Genomic DNA, 17,182 nt, shown 5'->3' with positions numbered 1-17,182 from the left:
TTACTTACTTTTACGTAACGAATCCAAATCTGCAAGAAAATCTAGCAAGCAAGCAAGCAATTTGATTTAACCCGACCTGTGGGAATGTCCACCCTCTCGAAAGAGTACATTCGGGTGTAACAATTCATTGGGGCGAGGTGTTTTGACCCGAGTATATACAGGGATCACCCCACCTCGCTCCAATGCCCCAGGCCATCCCTTTCCCCCCCATAGCACGCTGATGCGCGATGAGGGCACAACTATCGTAGCCAAATGTTCTTCACAATGGAATCCTGGGTTTCCATTGTGGTACCCTAATCGAATGCAAAAAACTAGGCCAGCGTGATGCGCTCTATGCCTTTATCTTCTTTCTTACTTATCCGCGGAACTAAAAATTACTTGCTTGGGCCCCGAGTCATCGTGCTGAGCCCTAGTGGACTCCGCCCGATGACTCGTTGCTCGAGTTTGTATGTGTTTTATGGTTTTTTTTTATAATTTTTTTGGGGGCTTTCGCCATTTTTTATTTTATTTATATTTTTTTGGGGGCTTATGCCCTTCTATAGTTTTCTAAATTTCACTTACCTTAGAGGCGGTCGTGGTACTTGATCTTCGTATGTAACGCTGTCTTCGGCACTTGTTTTCGAGCTACGAACTCACTACTATCACTTATCACTTTTGTATTCTTATCCCACTATTTGTTGCTTCGGACGTCTGTGCTTCCATCGGTGGAACTCATCATACCTTAGCGTCTCTCGCAGTATGTAATTTGGGTGGTGCTCCAGTTCCGCGAATTTGGTCGTTGCCTTATCTGTCATGATTTCGGTGACTCTCACCTGTTGGAGTTCTCTGAACAGGAATCTTTCAGCTACATATCTTGGGACTCTGGAGGCCTCCCTCAAGCAGTTGTTGTGGGCTGCTTGGATCTTCTTCTTGTGTGTGTTACTTACGTGTCCCCATGCGAGAGACGCGTATGTTAATACCGGTAGGATTATACTATTGATCAGTCTTAACCTTGTTTTTAGTCTTAGTTTGCTTTTCCTACCTGTGAGTCCTCTTAGTGTTGCTTTTGCTATGTTGGCCTTCCGGACTGTGGCTTCTACGTGTTTTTGGAAGGTTAATCCTTTGTCCATGATGACTCCTAGGTATTTAGCTTCGTTTTTCCACTCGATGGGTCTGTTCTGCACCGTCAGCTGTTCCTCTGGCTGTTGTCTTCCTTTCTTGTATAGAAACGCTTGCGTTTTATCTGAGTTGATGGCTATCTTCCATTTTATACTCCATTCTTCTATTTCTTCTAACGCTGTTTGCAGGTTGGTCACTGCTATGTCTACATTTCTATGTTTGGCCGCTATCGCTGTGTCGTCGGCGTAGAGGCTCATGAGGGTACCTGGTGTTCTAGGTACATCAGCGGTGTATATCGTGTACAGCAGAGGTGACAGGACCGCTCCCTGGGGTACTCCAGCTTCCGGGTTTCCGAGCTCGGACAGGACTTGTCCTATCCGAATCCTGAAAGTCCGGCTGCCCAAGTACGACGAGATTAGTCTCATCATCGCCCCGCTGTACCCGTAGCCCCGCATTTTGTATAAGAGCCCCTTGTGCCAGACTCTATCGAACGCTTTACTTACGTCCAGGAACGCTGCTCCAGTGTACTGCTTGTCGTTGAATCCAGCTGCTATGTACTCGGTTAGTCTGAGTACTTGTAGCTCACTGGAGTGCTCTGCTCTGAATCCGAATTGAGCTTCTGGGATGATATTTAGCCTGTTCGTTTCCGCTTGCAGTCTGCTTAGAATGATTCTTTCCACTATCTTGCTGATCATTCCTGTTCCGAGGCATAATCCTGTTTCTATGAGCTATGGTTTTAACGTCTATCAGTAGGGTGCTAACCTGGCTGTAGACCCCCTCCTCCTTTATCCGGGCTTGGGACCGGCAACAGTTCTGTGAGCTACTCGATCACACCAAACAAAACTGCAGGCGGAGTTTTGAAGAGGACTCATTGAGTCCTCTGCTTTTCAATTTAATCATGGATGAAATCATCAAAAACGTCAACAAAGGAAGAGGATATAGAATGGGAAACAAAGAAGTAAAAATACTCTGCTACGCAGACGACGCAATATTGATAGCCCAAGATGAAGATAGTCTGCAAAGATTAGTCCACAGATTTAACATAAGAGCAAAAGAATTCAATATGACAATTTCATCTCAAAAAACTAAAACTTTAGTAATCAGTAAAGAACCAATCAGATGCAAAATAGAAATTGATGGTATCAGTATTGAACAAGTAATGGAAGTAAAATACCTTGGAATTACATTGTCAAGTTACGGAGACCTAGACAAAGAAGTGAGAAATCAAGTACAAAAAGCAAATAGATTGGCAGGATGCCTTAATAACACTATATGGCGAAACCGACATATTAACACTGAGATGAAGTCAAGAATTTATAAAGCCAGTGTAAGACCAATAATGACATATGCATCAGAAACAAGACCCGATACAGCCACAACACAAAGACTACTGGAAACGGCAGAGATGAGAGTACTGAGAAGAATTACAGGAAATACACTGAGAGATCGAAAGAGGAACGAAGATATTAGAAGACAATGTAACGTACAGTGTATAAACGAATGGACACTAAATAGAAAAAAAGAATTGAACAACCATATAACCAGAATGGGGGAGACACGTGTGGTCAAAATAGCACGAGATAAATCACCAATCGGCAGAAGAAGTATCGGCCGACCGCGCAAAACATGGAGCGACAACCTTCCATAGAGGTATCAATCCGCCAATGAACAAGCAGAATTGCTTATAAAGAGGAAGAAGAAGAAGATCTTGCTGATCGCTGGAAGTAAGCTGATTGGCCTGTAGTTCTGCGGGAATGTGTGGTTCTTGCCAGGTTTTGGGATCATGATGACATGGGCCTCTTTCCATCTGTTTGGGAATATCTTGTATCTTAGTATCGCGTTCACTATGTTTGTGAAGTACACTATAGCTTTTCTGGGCAAATATTTTAGGGCTCTGTTTGTTATTTCGTCTAAGCCAGGCGCTTTTCTCGGCGAACTGTTTTTGATGTGTTCGTTGATTTCTTCCGGTGATGTTGGGGGAATGAAGTCCTCTGGGTCTTCTGCTCCTTCTTCTTGTTCTTCAACTTCTTCCAGGAAGTCGTCGTCTTCGTCTTGGTGGTAGTTTAGGTCGCATTCTCTTTCGAGTGTAGCCCTCATCGCCTCTGCTTTATCCTCTATGGTGTATACCATACCGTGTCTTCCATGTAGTGGGGGGATGGGTTTTCTGTCGCTTCTCAACATTTTCTGGAGTTTCCAAACATTTTTCATGTTTGAGTCTTGTTCTTCCGTCTCTTGTACAAAGTTGTCCCATTTTTCGCTACGGTGGAGTTGTAGGGCCGTTTTGACCTCTCTGTTTAAAATATTTGCCCAGGATTTGTCTACTCGATTTCTTGTTATTCTTGCTGTTTGTTTTGCTCTATTTTTTTCCCTTATCAAATCTTGTGTTTCTTGTGGAATATCTTTGAACCTTCCCATGTAGATCTCGACTTCTTCCTCTGTTGTGCTGCTTCTGATTGCCTCTTGTATGATGTTTTCGAGCTCTAGGACTTTTCCTTCTATTTCTGCTGGATTGTTTATCACTGGCACTATATTTATTCCTTCACTTACTAGTCTTTTGTAGTTTGTCCACTTTATTTTCTTTTTTGTTCTCTTTGGTGGGTTTGTCTCTTCCCATGTTCCGATCTCTAGTAGGATGGGGTGGTGGTCAGTTGATCCTTCGTCCAGCGTAATTAATTCTGATTGCAGTCCTAGGTTTTTGGCCACAACTATGTCGATATGGGTTGGAAGTCCATTTCCTGGGTAGTGAGTAGGTTCTTCTGGGCCCATTGCTATTGTGTCTTCATTGTTTTCTATGTATCTATTTAGTAGTCGTCCGTTTCTGTTCGTAGTTCTGTCGTTCCAGATGGGGGATCTTGCATTCAGGTCTCCTATTATGATGGATGATTCGGCGATGTTTAGGAACGCATCTAGGTCATCGTCCATTAAAGGGTCTTGTGGACTTACGTAAGCTGATGTGATTCTGACTGCTCCTTGCCTCATTTTCACTTCTACTGTTGTAGCCTCTATGTTGACCAGTGGTGGAGTCGTGAAACTGGTGTGTCTGATTCCCTTTTTTACTAAGATGGCCGTTCCTCCTGATCTTCTGGTGTGGTCGTTCCTGTAAACATCGTATCCAGGGAATTTTAAGTTAAAGTTGTTAGTTAACTTGGTTTCCTGGATTGCTACGATGTCCATCTCGTATCTACTTGCGATTTCATCCATGATGTTCTGGTTTGTTGATATTCCTCCTGGATTCCAGGAGCCTATCCTCAAGTATCCCCTGTCTGTCAGCATTACTTCTGTGCCTCCCTGGTGCTTAATATGACCTCTTTGACTACCCTAGTCACTATTCTGACTAAGTAGTCCTCGTCAGGGATCGCTGTTTGTTGTTGTTGTGCGTTCTGTGCGGCCTGGGCGTAGGATATCCCGGTGGCTTGCGGTCTTCTTGCTTGTGGCTGTTGTTGTGGCCTCCTTGGTGGGGGTCTTCCCCATGTAGGGCACCTGGGGCATCCTCTGTAGCTGGCCGGGTGGCTGCCTTGACAATTGGCACAAGTGGCTTTGACTTCTCTGGCCCTCTTGCATTGTTTCGTGGGGTGGTCCTCACCGCATTTGACGCACCTAGGGTCCTTGTGGCACGCGTTCTGGGCGTGGTGGTATTGTAACCCTTATAGTAGGGTTATATTTTTTTTTGGTACTAAAATTTGATTGATGAAGAGAAAGGAGTAGTGAGAAACGGCTTAACAAGTTAAAATTAGAATGAAGATAACAAATTAATTATGAGGATGAGGATGAGACGTAAAAGCTCAGGAAGTGGAGATCGGCTTATTTTCGTGCTGTTGTTTAGGGGAGAAAGAGATAGTGATAAAGGAAGAAACCAGAAAAATTAAAAAGTAATGAAATACTTAAAAGAAAAGAACTGACCTATGATCAATAAACCAAAGATGGGCGCCAGAAGTAAATGCCTTTTAGAGCCTTTACTTCGTTGATAGAACAGTGTGGGAGACTAGAAAAGAGAGAGAGAGATATAGAGAGAGAGATATATAGAGAGAGATATAGAGAGAGATATATATATAGAGAGAGAGAGAGAGATATAGAGAGAGAGAGAGGGGGGGAAAGAGAGAGAGAGAGAAAGAGAGAGAGAGAAATAAGGAGAAAGATATAAACAATCCAAATAACTTAATCCTGAAATAAAATATTATATGAACACATATAGTTGAGAGATATCAGGTGCAGGTGAAATGATACAAACCCAATAGGTATACCTTATTTTTATTGTGTAAAAAAAATACCTAGATATATGTAAAGTAAGATTTTGGTAACTAATGTATATATATATAATGTAAAATTTCTAGCTAAAAATATAAATAATGTATAATAATGTAAAACATTGGCTTGCAAGATGAATATATAATAGTAAAATTTAATTAATAATATAAATAATGAATATGAGTAATGTTAAAATTTTGGTTGCCAAGATATAAGCAGATAACGTAAAAGTTTCCGACTATTAAATGATTTCTATGAGTTTACGTTTCTTTCAGATACAAACAATAAAGAGACAGAAAAACAATAGTGAGTGCTAGTCAACAGAACCAGATGATATTCTTCATAATACCGTATTAATATACTTGTATATTATCTACCACAATACCTAAGTTATTATGTAATGAACCCTATAGAGACCAATGCTCTAGGTCTATAAGTACTTATGTTCCCTTACATGCATTGAGATTTAGATGAAAAATTGACAAAATATTATTTGTTGTGTAGACACAACCGATAGTAAAAGATATGATAAGGGAAGTTAAAAAATAATCTAATGCTTAACAACAAATGTAGAATAAATATATAATATATTGCGGAACACAATTCGGTCTATAAATGAGAACATTAATTAAGTACACTTATCTTTGTTCCAATCTAGATGAAATTCCTTCAGCTCTAATTCCAAGTGTTGGCTTATGGACGTGCCGGTTTATCAGACGGTAAGCGGCTCTATGAGTATACACATCTTAGGGAAGATTTACGTTCCAGATAATTAATAGGAATGTTATTCTTAGTGCATTTTCCATATAAGTTGTCTTTGTGGGATATTAAAAGCTTGGTTCTATTTTATAATTCTCTAGGTACGGCTAAAAAGAGAGGTTCTCATTAGGTATCTAGAAATTTTTTCCTGGATACAAGGTGAGACAGACCGGTTACAAAAGATAACCGAACATATTCTTCCACATAAATGGGAAGGTCATTTATCCAAAATGAAATTACATTATTACTTAAGTAATATATTTCTAAAAGTAGCTTTGCTAGATTTGACTTTTTAAGGTATAAAATTATTCATTTTGATATATGTGTTTCCTAAATTTCCAAAAGAAATTTTTAAAATAAAATCACTTACCAGACGTTATTTTAGGTATATTATATCTTTACAGATATATTTAGCTTGCTTTGTAATTGCAATTCCAAAATAGATTTATTGAATATCTCCTATTCTTTTATGTATGACATCTGCCGTTTTTTCTCCAACACATATTTGTCTGTATTTGACCTTCTTAAGTCGTTGGTTAGCTAGCACTAATTCTGTTTTCATTTTCCTACCTCGATCGTAAGGTAACTTTTTGTTATTCGATGTTAATTATTACGGTTGTCGGGAGTGGCTACTCGTAAACGTAGCGGAACGCTACATTCCCCCTCCACTCGATATAATTTTCCTTCAGAAAATTATTCTGGCAAAAACCAAAACGAAGTTTATTCTTGGCAGGGTTAGTACTTTAATATGGGTCAGGAGTAGTAGCTCCTAGCAGTTGTAGCTGTAGTTACAGTCACAACCACTCCACAAAGTTAAAGATAGGATTAGTACATCAACTAACTAATCTAATCTAACCTAAAACATTAATTTTGAATTTGGCTCAAAGTGGGTAAACATCCACATTATACCACATATTTACACAAGGGAAATAAAAGGCAACACTTCTCATGCTTCCGAGCATGGAAGAGTGCGGGCACAAAAGTATGACACACTTGTGTGGATCCAACACAAGAGTGCATCAAGGTAAGTTCCCAAGATTCCGGAACCGGTATGGTTTACGGAGATCGCGAGAAAGGAACTTTTCCTTCCTTAACGTAGACAAGGACTAGTCTGATGATCTGCATCCAGACTTTATTTACGAATGAACCGTATACTAGGTATCTTAAAGTTTACTAATAGTTATTCCTGTTGTACCATTACTTACATCAATTAAACTTATTAAATCGTTCACATTAAAGGCTTAGATTACACGTAACCCCAAATTGTTATCAACGTGAACTAAAGGTACTAGAAAAAAATATTCCTGACTAAAACAAAGTATCCACCCAACTACATAAAGAACCATTAAATTTGGCCTTACTCACTATCGGACTCACTATCGATTTGGATATTAGCACCTAAGTTAATCCAAAGATGAACACAAAATTTATTGTTGACATATTCAACCGAGAGTAACCAGGATATTCTCCAACCGATTCAAAACATGGTATCAAAGATAACTTAAGGTAAGGAAATAGAGATGTAACATAACTCTCTTAGGTAAGATCAGATAAGATAAGATAAAGTGAAGTACGATACGCTAAGTTAAATATATTATATATCCAATGCAGATATAAACCAGGTAGTTAAGAATGCACAGCAAAACAAAAAATGGACAAACAAAACAGTTCCACAAATGGATAGCCATTATCGTATCCATCCAAATATGGTTCCGTCAGTATAATTCATAATCCATTCCCGAATTGACTTAATATAATCACAGGTAATAATCATTGAAAGGTAACCTAAAGATAACCTAACTTAATATCTGTGTCCGATAAATCTATAGCCTAAGGCTACAGCTGATTTCAGTGTACGATATACCAAAACGTTTGATAATCAGTGTATTTTTATACTAACACATGTATAAGCATCAACACAAATAAGTTCTTAACTACAATTTCTCAAAGGTAAAACTAAAATTTAAGAACCAAAATCAAACAATTTCATCTGAAACCGTATATTTATAGATCAGTTCCTAAAATCAATGACAGAAGAGGTCCGAACTGGACTACTATAATGGACCAATGCATAAGAAAACGAAAACCAAATATTAGAGTAGTCACTAAACAACAGCTAATGAATGTATTCTCCAAAATTATTGATATAACAACCATCAACGAAATTAATATTAAAGGTATTGGGTTATCGCCTTGTACAAGAAAAAAATCCATTGTATAACTTGATGAAGACTTAATCTATGCTACAGAACCGAAGATGGTCAACGACCATATTCGCCACATAGCGACTCCAGGTAAAAGTACATCCATCACAAAATATAGCATGGATTACGAAATCCGCTAACGATCTAGTCCGGAATTTGATCAACGAATTCGAACCCACGTATTATGCTTAGATACACCTATATACCCATATACAACAAAATTTACTAATAAAAGTGAAAAGACAATATTTAAAAGCAATTTACCTATAACAGTCTAATATTTTGAGAAGTGATAATAATGGAATACCCTGTATAATGCATTTATTACACCAGACAAATGTTATGACATTCCCTGTGCAAACGCTGAGTCCATAATATATGTGAACACTTAACTATCAAGGTAAAATCAAGAGCAGAGGTAAAAATAATAATTACCAAATAGCAAAAATAAGAGTTTTTTTAGGAAACTAGCAAGTTGCAGACTGCGATAAAAGGTTCCAAAATTAATGCAGAACGCAAGTTAATACCTAATCATCCTCTGAGGTCGAGGACTTAGAATCCATGACTGTTTTATCAGGTAGGAGATCTTTGACATGAAAACGACCAATTCGTTTATTGGACGAATTGTCTTTTAGTTCATAGACAAGAGGCGATATGACTTTTAAAACCGTACATGGAATATACTTCTGACAAAATTTCGCCGCTATGGCATCATTTTTATTTGATTTCACAAAATTTCGTTTTAGGACTCGGTCTCCAGGATAAAAACGTAACGGTCTTTTCCTTAAATTATAATATTTCTGGGAACGTAAATAAGAAGATTTCAATCTCTTCCGAATATCGGCAAATATAGGGGGTAGGTTTTGGAGATCCTCTAGTCGATGAAGATTCTCAGAAACTTGTGGTAAAGTAGTTGCATTATCGGAAATTAAACCAAAATAATCGCCTGAGAGAGGAACATTTCGACCAAAGTTAAGATACGCGGGAGAACATTTAGTGACCTCGTGAGTGGAAGTCCTTATGGCTTGGGCAACAGAATGAATATATTGATCCCACGACCTATGGTCCTCAAATGTATAAGACCTTAAAGCGGTAACAATACTACGATTTACACGTTCTGAGTGGTTCGCTTGAGGGTGATATGCAGCATTATAGAAAATCTTCTGCACCCTATATTTGGACATAAGAGTCTTGAAAGCGTTCGAGATAAATTGGGGCCCATTGTCACAGGAGACAATTTGAGGAACACCAAATACTAAAAATACTTGTTCTTCCAAATACTTAATAATTGCTGGGACTGTGGCTTTCCGAAGAGGGCAAACCAAAGGAAATTTGGTGAAATAGTCCACTACTACGAGACAATAAGTATTTCCTGTATAGCTACGAGGGTATGGACCAATTAAATCGAGAGAAATCATCTGCCAAGGGAAATTAATATTTCTAAAAGAACCCATAAGACCAGCTTGTGGTAAGTTACTTGGTTTACAAGTAGCACAAACTATGCATTTAGAGATGTACCTTTTAATGGATTTGCGCATGCCAGGCCAATAATATAACTCAGCAATACGGTGGTAAGTTTTATAGAAACCAAAATGGCCAGCAGTAACTTCGTCATGACACATACGCAAAATATTTTCCCTGTTTGGCGTAGGTACAACTATTTTCCATTCGGTCATATTCGATAATACCTCAACAGGACTTAAAATGTGTTTGTACAGCACATTGTTCTCCACCTTAAAATCGGGATATCTTTGTGGGTCTTGAGTAACCTTATCGACCATATTTTGATACCACGCATCAGGAGTTAACGAAGATAGATCTAAAACATTAATATCAAAAACACGGGAAAGAGCATCAGCAACCACTACTCCGGCTGCCTTTCGATGGACAATCTTATACGAATAGGCAGTAAGTTTACATATCCATCGGGAAAGTCTCTGAGAAGGGTTTTTCATGCTGTGAAGCCATACCAAAGAACTATGGTCCGTAATTATCGTGAAATTACGACCCTCTAAATAATAACGAAAAGCTTCTAAACCCTGAATAATAGCTAATAGTTCTTTCTCTGTAGTCGAATAGTTTTTCTGCGCCTTATTCAGTTTCTTACTTGTATAAGCTATTGGGTGTTCAGAGCCATCTTTCACCTGAAATAGCACGCCACCAGAAGCGGTGTTAGAACAATCGGTCATCAGATAAAAATGTTCGTTAAAATTAGGTGAGATCATGACTGGAGCGCTCGTTAGTGCATCTTTAACGCGCCTAAACGCTTCATCGGCCTCAGGAGTCCAAATAATCGTTTGGCCTTTTTTCCTATCCTTCAGAAGATCAGTAAGGGGTGATAGTAAGGTAGAATAAGACGGAACAAACCGACGATAATATCCACACATGCCTAAAATTCTGCGAACTTGGGTGGTAGTTTTTGGGATGGGAAATTCTCTTATAGCGGCGACCTTTTCAGGGTCTGTCCTAAGACCCTGGTTATCAACCATATAGCCTAAAAACTTCAAACTTGGTCGACAAAATTGACATTTATCAAGATTAACCGTTAAATTGGCCTCTTTTAACCGGACAAATAATTTATTCAAAATTTCGATATGAGTAGAAAAATCCGGGGTGACTACCAAGATATCATCAAGATAATAAAACACGTAGGGCTCTAACTGAGGACCTATTACTATATCCATGAGACGACACATAGTTTGGGGAGCAGATACTAACCCAAAAGGCATTGTTACAAATTGAAACAATCCTTTACCATTTGTGACGTTCCGCCCCTTATAGAATCGATTATTGATGGGAAGATATTATTTAACTATCCAAAATATTATTTAATTATTTTCAGAATTATTTTCTTTCAATGTTTATTCAAATAGAACTTAAACCCATCTCAGAATTTTTAAATGCTTGATGACGTCACATTTAAAACGTGGCAACATTGGTTTCCCCACTTTGACAGCCAATGCTTAGTAGAGGGGTACGAAGGATTCAGCTGTGAACGTGAGCCTTGGATTGCCATTGTTTCTCGAGTGTTCGGTCTGAATCGTAGTGTGCGGGGTCATTAGACTCAATTATTCACCTCTAATTCTCAGTTCCAAATTGATTAAATATTACAATAAAAGTATAGTGAAGTTATCCAGCAGCAGTGGATTTGAAGAATTTTAGAGCATACTATATCCAATGAGTTCTACCCCGGTAAATACACATTTTATTAAGTATTTTATTCAGCCATTTTGGAAGTCCTTGACATTTGCTAACTAAGTTTCACATAGTCTATTTTCATGGTTTTTATGTTTTATTTTCATGGATCAAACTCATCTAGAGATAATTCAATATTCGTTGTTAATTTGTGCTTCCAGTTGGAAAATAGAGCTAATTTAAACTCCATTTTTTATATTCCTTTCAAGTCTACAGAACTCCTATCTTTTGAACGATGATCAAATAAGTATCCATCGCTTAGTCTTACTATATTTCATCCTTGTATAATATATCTATATACCGGTGTATATATTATAATAAAATATTCTTTCACAGTAATTATATTTTGTATTTCAATTGGAAATTACTTGTGTTATTTGACCAAGGTCATCTGATAGCAACCTGATAAAAGGTCAAGCTGTCTAGTCATTCAAGTTTTTGGACTTAATGACCTATTTCTTCTTATTCCCATAGGAATAAAAACACCTCCTCGTATCTCTTGCTTCTTTTTTTTGACATTGGTAGATTGGTAGTAACACCACACTGTGTTTTTTTTAGCACCTACCATGAAATCTTAAAGCCACCCTACAACAACACCAAGGCCAGACCACACAGAGAGAAACAATCAATAGGCGACCAGCCTGGATTATTTCCACATTTTTTTTTTTGAGTACCTCCAGCTGCTTTCCAACAGTTTTGAGTACCTTCAGCTGCTTTCTACCAGTCTTCCTCTCCTGTACCTCCAGCAGGACAGCTGCTAGCGAGAGTTAGCACCCTTGGGTGCTCATTACATCAACTTCAAGATTAGGAAAGAGTGGTTTGTTTGGGAACATTTACTGTGCTCTTATTAAAGACAGACTGGTTTTGTGATATTTAGTACATTTTTTTTTATAGTTCAATTGCACACACAATTTTCCTGCTTTATATTTTTTATAGGTTTTTTTTCTTTACAACATAATATTTAATTGATAGCGTTCCCCAACACTCTGCAATCTATAAAGGTATAAATTTCTGAGCTCAGATATTTTCCCTGATAATAGTAGTCGGTACTCTTATCTTGATTATTTTTAGGCTGTGTTCCACTTTTGTATAATTATTTAAACTCATTCCATTATTTTAGTATATGTTTAATTAAATTTTTAAAAATTAACTTCACATATTAGTCAAAATTGTAATTATTAACTTTATTTAACTTGAACTTATTAACTTTACTTAACTTTAACTTATTAACTTTATTTAACTTTAACTTTAATTTATTAAATTCATATGAACTTCTGGATTCTAATCCCTCAGATTAGTTTTTGGTTTCACTTGTTATTATTACTATTATAAACCACGAGTTAGGAAAAGGATCTGTGTATCCACTCGTAGGTTTATTTATTCAATAAGGCTTGTGCCTGTCCCACTCACAGTGAGGTATTTATATGTTATATATAGTATCAGGTAGTATTTAATTAAGGTGTACGTATTATAAACGTACAATTATTATTTGGTGAGGGTTCTACTAACCTAGTTGTAAGTTGTACTTCCTGTATTAGAGGTACCCGTAGTCAGTTTTCTAACCTTATAAAGAGTATTCTTAGATCATAGTTGTATGATGATTTTGTAAGTGACTTTCACTAGTATCACTTTTTCCTGTCATGTTAGAGTTACACACTAGTTACTTGTCCTAACTCAGAGATTGTTAAAAAGATCTAGTAGTTACATTCAATAAATATACATTTATTGTGATTTTTTTTCTTATTACTCCTTTATTTTTAGTAGTATATTTTATAATTTAATAATCTTTAATAACTTTTCACATACTTGTACTACAAATTTAACATACTCTATAGCAGCGTAGAATACCTGGAAGAGCGTTAACCTAGTTATCCTTCTTCTGGCGCCCAAAAATTCATTCTATTTTCAGTATATTATTATATTTACTCTATCTATTTTCTGAACATTATCTTCATATCTTCTTTTCGAGCCATCATTGTCACTTCCTTTAATCTATTGTCTGGCCAAAAATAGCCGTGCAAATTGGCCGAATCCTTCCTTGAGTGTCAAGTGGCCCTTCTCATACATATTTAGCTAGCCATTCAAGTTATATCTATCTATTAATGATTTCTCATCTCTAGTCCTGTATCAATTCGATATTCTTTGTCTTGGCATCCTTCCATACAAATACTACTACAAAGTTGTATTTTAGTTACTCCAGCTTCTTCAACGGAGAAGCCACACATTTTTGTCCTTTGGCTACATTAAGTAGATCTTCTTCTTTTTACTACTTCTGTTGGAGTTTACCACTCCCTTTTCATTCACTCCAACAGAAAATCATCAGCTAGTTGTTACATCGGCTTTCCAACGTGGTGGCTTTATTTTTGGTCTGAGACAGTATTCATTTAGGTCAATTCTTCTCTTTTATCTGAAATCTCTTTGTTATTTCCGTTTGGTATCCTATACACATATTGTTACTTATTTATTTTATTTTTAATTTCTGATACATATCAGGTATTCTTAAACGCTGTTTTGATTTTTGTTTATATTTTGGGACCTCATTATAGTATATGTTTGTGCAGCTTACATTCTGGGTTAGATTTTGAATTTTTATTGGGAACTTATATTTAATATTGCTATTAATAATATAATTCATATAACAATTTTATTTCTTCAGTCAATAGTGGTATAGTTGGAGGTACAACTAAGTGTTGATTATTATTATTATTATTATAGATATATATTTTTTCTAGAGTGGTGGTAAGTTACATATAAATAAAAAAATTTACTTCCAGTATTTAGGTAGTAGGTTTACTTGAGTATACAATATTTATTGGATTATTTATCCATTTATTTGATCTTATATATTTATTTGATCTTATTTATTAGATTATATACTGCATTATATATATATTTTTTTTTTGCTGGCTATTTTGATTTTGTTGGTGTGTTGCTGATATTTTCTCGGTTTATATTATATATATTTTGCGTGCAAACTTTCATATTTTCATATTTTTCATATTTCTGTTCTTTGGACTATTTGTCAATAACTTTGCTCTCATCATGTGTGCTTTTAAAGCTGAACATCTTCTGGTGGATGAATTGGATTATGAATTAAAGATTCGGGACATAATGCCAGAGGAGTCGACAACTGTCGATAAAAAACGCAATCTTTTGAGAGGTGCTTTGAAACAAGAAGCTGGCAATAGAAGTTTTCTCCAAATTTCAGCTGTATCCCTTCCTTTTGAGGAACAACAAAAAGGAATCACTGAAACATTGGACAGCTTGTCTAAAAAAATCGAAAAGTTTAGGGGAACTGTAAAGGATACAGAGTATGCGCGATTAACATCTCGTCTAGGCCATATTTCTGCCCGTGTACACTTGCTACACTGTCCTTCTGAAGAACAGGAACCGTTCAAGAGGTCTGTTTCTCTTAAAATATTAACACTAGAGGGTGAACTTGATTCTAGAGTTAACCCCATTGCTACCTCTACTCCTAATGCTTCAGTCAATGTACCTAGCTTTACGTACTCCAAACCTGTTCAAGTACACAAATGGGGTATTTCATTTTCAGGTGAAAAACAGCACACTGATGTGATGTCATTTTTAGAAAGGGTTGAATGTCTTCGAATATCTAGAGGTGTTTCTGAAGAGGATTTGTTTGCTGCTTCTGCTGAGTTGTTCACCGGGACCGCTTTTACATGGTTTATGAATAACAGGGGTAATTTTTCTTGTTGGTCTGATCTGATTAAAAAGTTGAAGTCGGATTTTCTTCCGTATTCATTCCAGGATGATTTATTAGATCAAATTAAGAATCATAAGCAGAAACCTGGGGAATCTGTTACTATGTTTATTAATACTATATTAGGTATGTGTAGTCGTTTAGACACTCCTTTGTCAGATTTAGCTAAAATTAAAATCATCCTTAAATGTCTATTGCCCTTTTATCATCAACAATTAGCTCTTATGGACATTCAGAACATTGATGACCTTACTATAAAATGCAAACGTTTGGAGGAAACGTTATCCTGGTCTTCTCAACCTCCATCCACATCTCGATCCTCTTCTAACTCTTCTTCTCAGCCAACTTCCTTTAGGCAACGTTCTTGGCTAAATAAGGGTCATGAACATAATGTTTCGGTTGTTAGTTCTCTTGTCTGCTGGAATTGTGATCAGCCTGGTCACCCATTTTACAATTGTGGGATTCCTCAAAATCGTATTTTCTGCCATGGTTGTGGCCGAGAGAACACCCTTAAAAGAAACTGTTCTAAGTGTTCGGGAAACGACACGTCGGAGGTCCGTCCCCTGAACGTTTCTCCGTCCAACATCCAATCAGGGAATCAAACCCCATCGTCAAACGAAACTACAGGACCAAGCACATCCAGCAACCCAAACCCATCTTCACGAAAAGGGAAAGGGGTGTCGTTCAAGAAAGCAGCACACACCACAAAACAAAATTAAACCAGAAATTTATTTCTATAGATAATACGTTAGATTCGCTTGATTCAAATGATCACAGATGGTCATTTACAAACGCTTCTTTGATTGGTAGTGTTCAACGTAACAATAATAATTGTGATAGTAATGTGGTTCCATTATCTATATTAGATTCTAGTTTTGTTAATGATGATGATACGTCTGGGTTAGTTCCATATAACGGTTGTAGACAACCAAATACTTTAGATCTAGATATTAATTCGTTATTAGTTAGGAAACAAAATGATAATAGGCCATATCTTCCTATTCAAATTTTAGGACAATCGTGTTTAGCTTTGTTAGATAGTGGCTCTAATATTTCATTGATAGGGGCACATTCGTTAAATTTATTGAAAAATTCTAGTATTCCCATTATGCCCATTTCATCTTTGCAAGTATCTACTGCAGATGGTACAGTTCAGTCCATTACGGGCAAACTCCAAATTAAAATCACAGTGGCAGATTTATGTAGGGAAATTACATTTTATGTTATTCCTTCCGTGCAGAATTCTATAATTTTAGGTATGGACTTTTTCAATGCTTTCAATAGTACCTTAAGTTGTTCTGATTTTTCTTTTTCCATATCTGAATTTAATTTATCTACCCTTAGTGCTATTCACGATTTTGCTAGTTTATCAAGCTCTGAACAAAGGCAATTAGAGAGTATGATCTCTAAATTTACTACTCTTTCTTCAAAAGACAAACTAGGTCGTACGTCGTTAATCTCTCACACTATCGAAGTGGGAAATCCCACTCCTTTCAGATTATATCAGTACCCCATACCTCAAGCCTGGCAGGCAGATTTAGAAAAGGAAGTAGATTCGATGCTTGCTTTAAATATCATAGAACCTTCAACATCGTCCTACTGTTCTCCGCTCTGGTTAACGAAGAAGAAGGATGGATCCTTCAGGATCTGCTTTGACGGTCGAAAACTAAACAGTATCACAACTAACAGGGATGCTTATCCTATCCCCAGAATAGATGTGATTTTGAGCAAACTTCAGAATGCCAAATACATCTCTTCTATTGATTTGTCTAAGGCCTTCCTACAGATCCCACTGAGTGAAGAGAGCAAGAAGTATACTGCTTTTGCTGTCAGTGGTAAAGGATTATTCCAGTTTGTCACCATGCCTTTCGGTCTTGTTTCTGCTCCTCAGACAATGTGTCGTCTGATGGATTTAGTCATTGGTCCACCGTTAGAGCCCTATGTTTTCTATTATTTAGAC

At 37.0% G+C, this 17,182-nt stretch overlaps 1 protein-coding gene across 1 annotated transcript; it reads left to right on the top strand.

Annotated features, from left to right (window-relative positions):
- Positions 1–11,162: 11,162 nt before the first annotated feature.
- LOC126885972 (uncharacterized) lies at positions 11,163–16,283 on the top strand. The gene is made up of 2 exons (XM_050652811.1): positions 11,163–11,498; positions 12,060–16,283. The coding sequence occupies exon 2, from the start codon at positions 14,544–14,546 to the stop codon at positions 15,939–15,941; it is 1,398 nt and encodes a 465-aa protein (XP_050508768.1). The 5' UTR covers positions 11,163–11,498; positions 12,060–14,543; the 3' UTR covers positions 15,942–16,283.
- Positions 16,284–17,182: the final 899 nt, after the last annotated feature.

This window comes from Diabrotica virgifera, chromosome 6 (genome assembly GCF_917563875.1).
Source record: "Diabrotica virgifera virgifera chromosome 6, PGI_DIABVI_V3a".
Taxonomy (NCBI): Eukaryota; Metazoa; Arthropoda; class Insecta; order Coleoptera; family Chrysomelidae; genus Diabrotica; species Diabrotica virgifera.
Note: the sequence above shows the minus strand (reverse complement) of the source record. Positions and strands in the feature narration are given on the sequence as shown.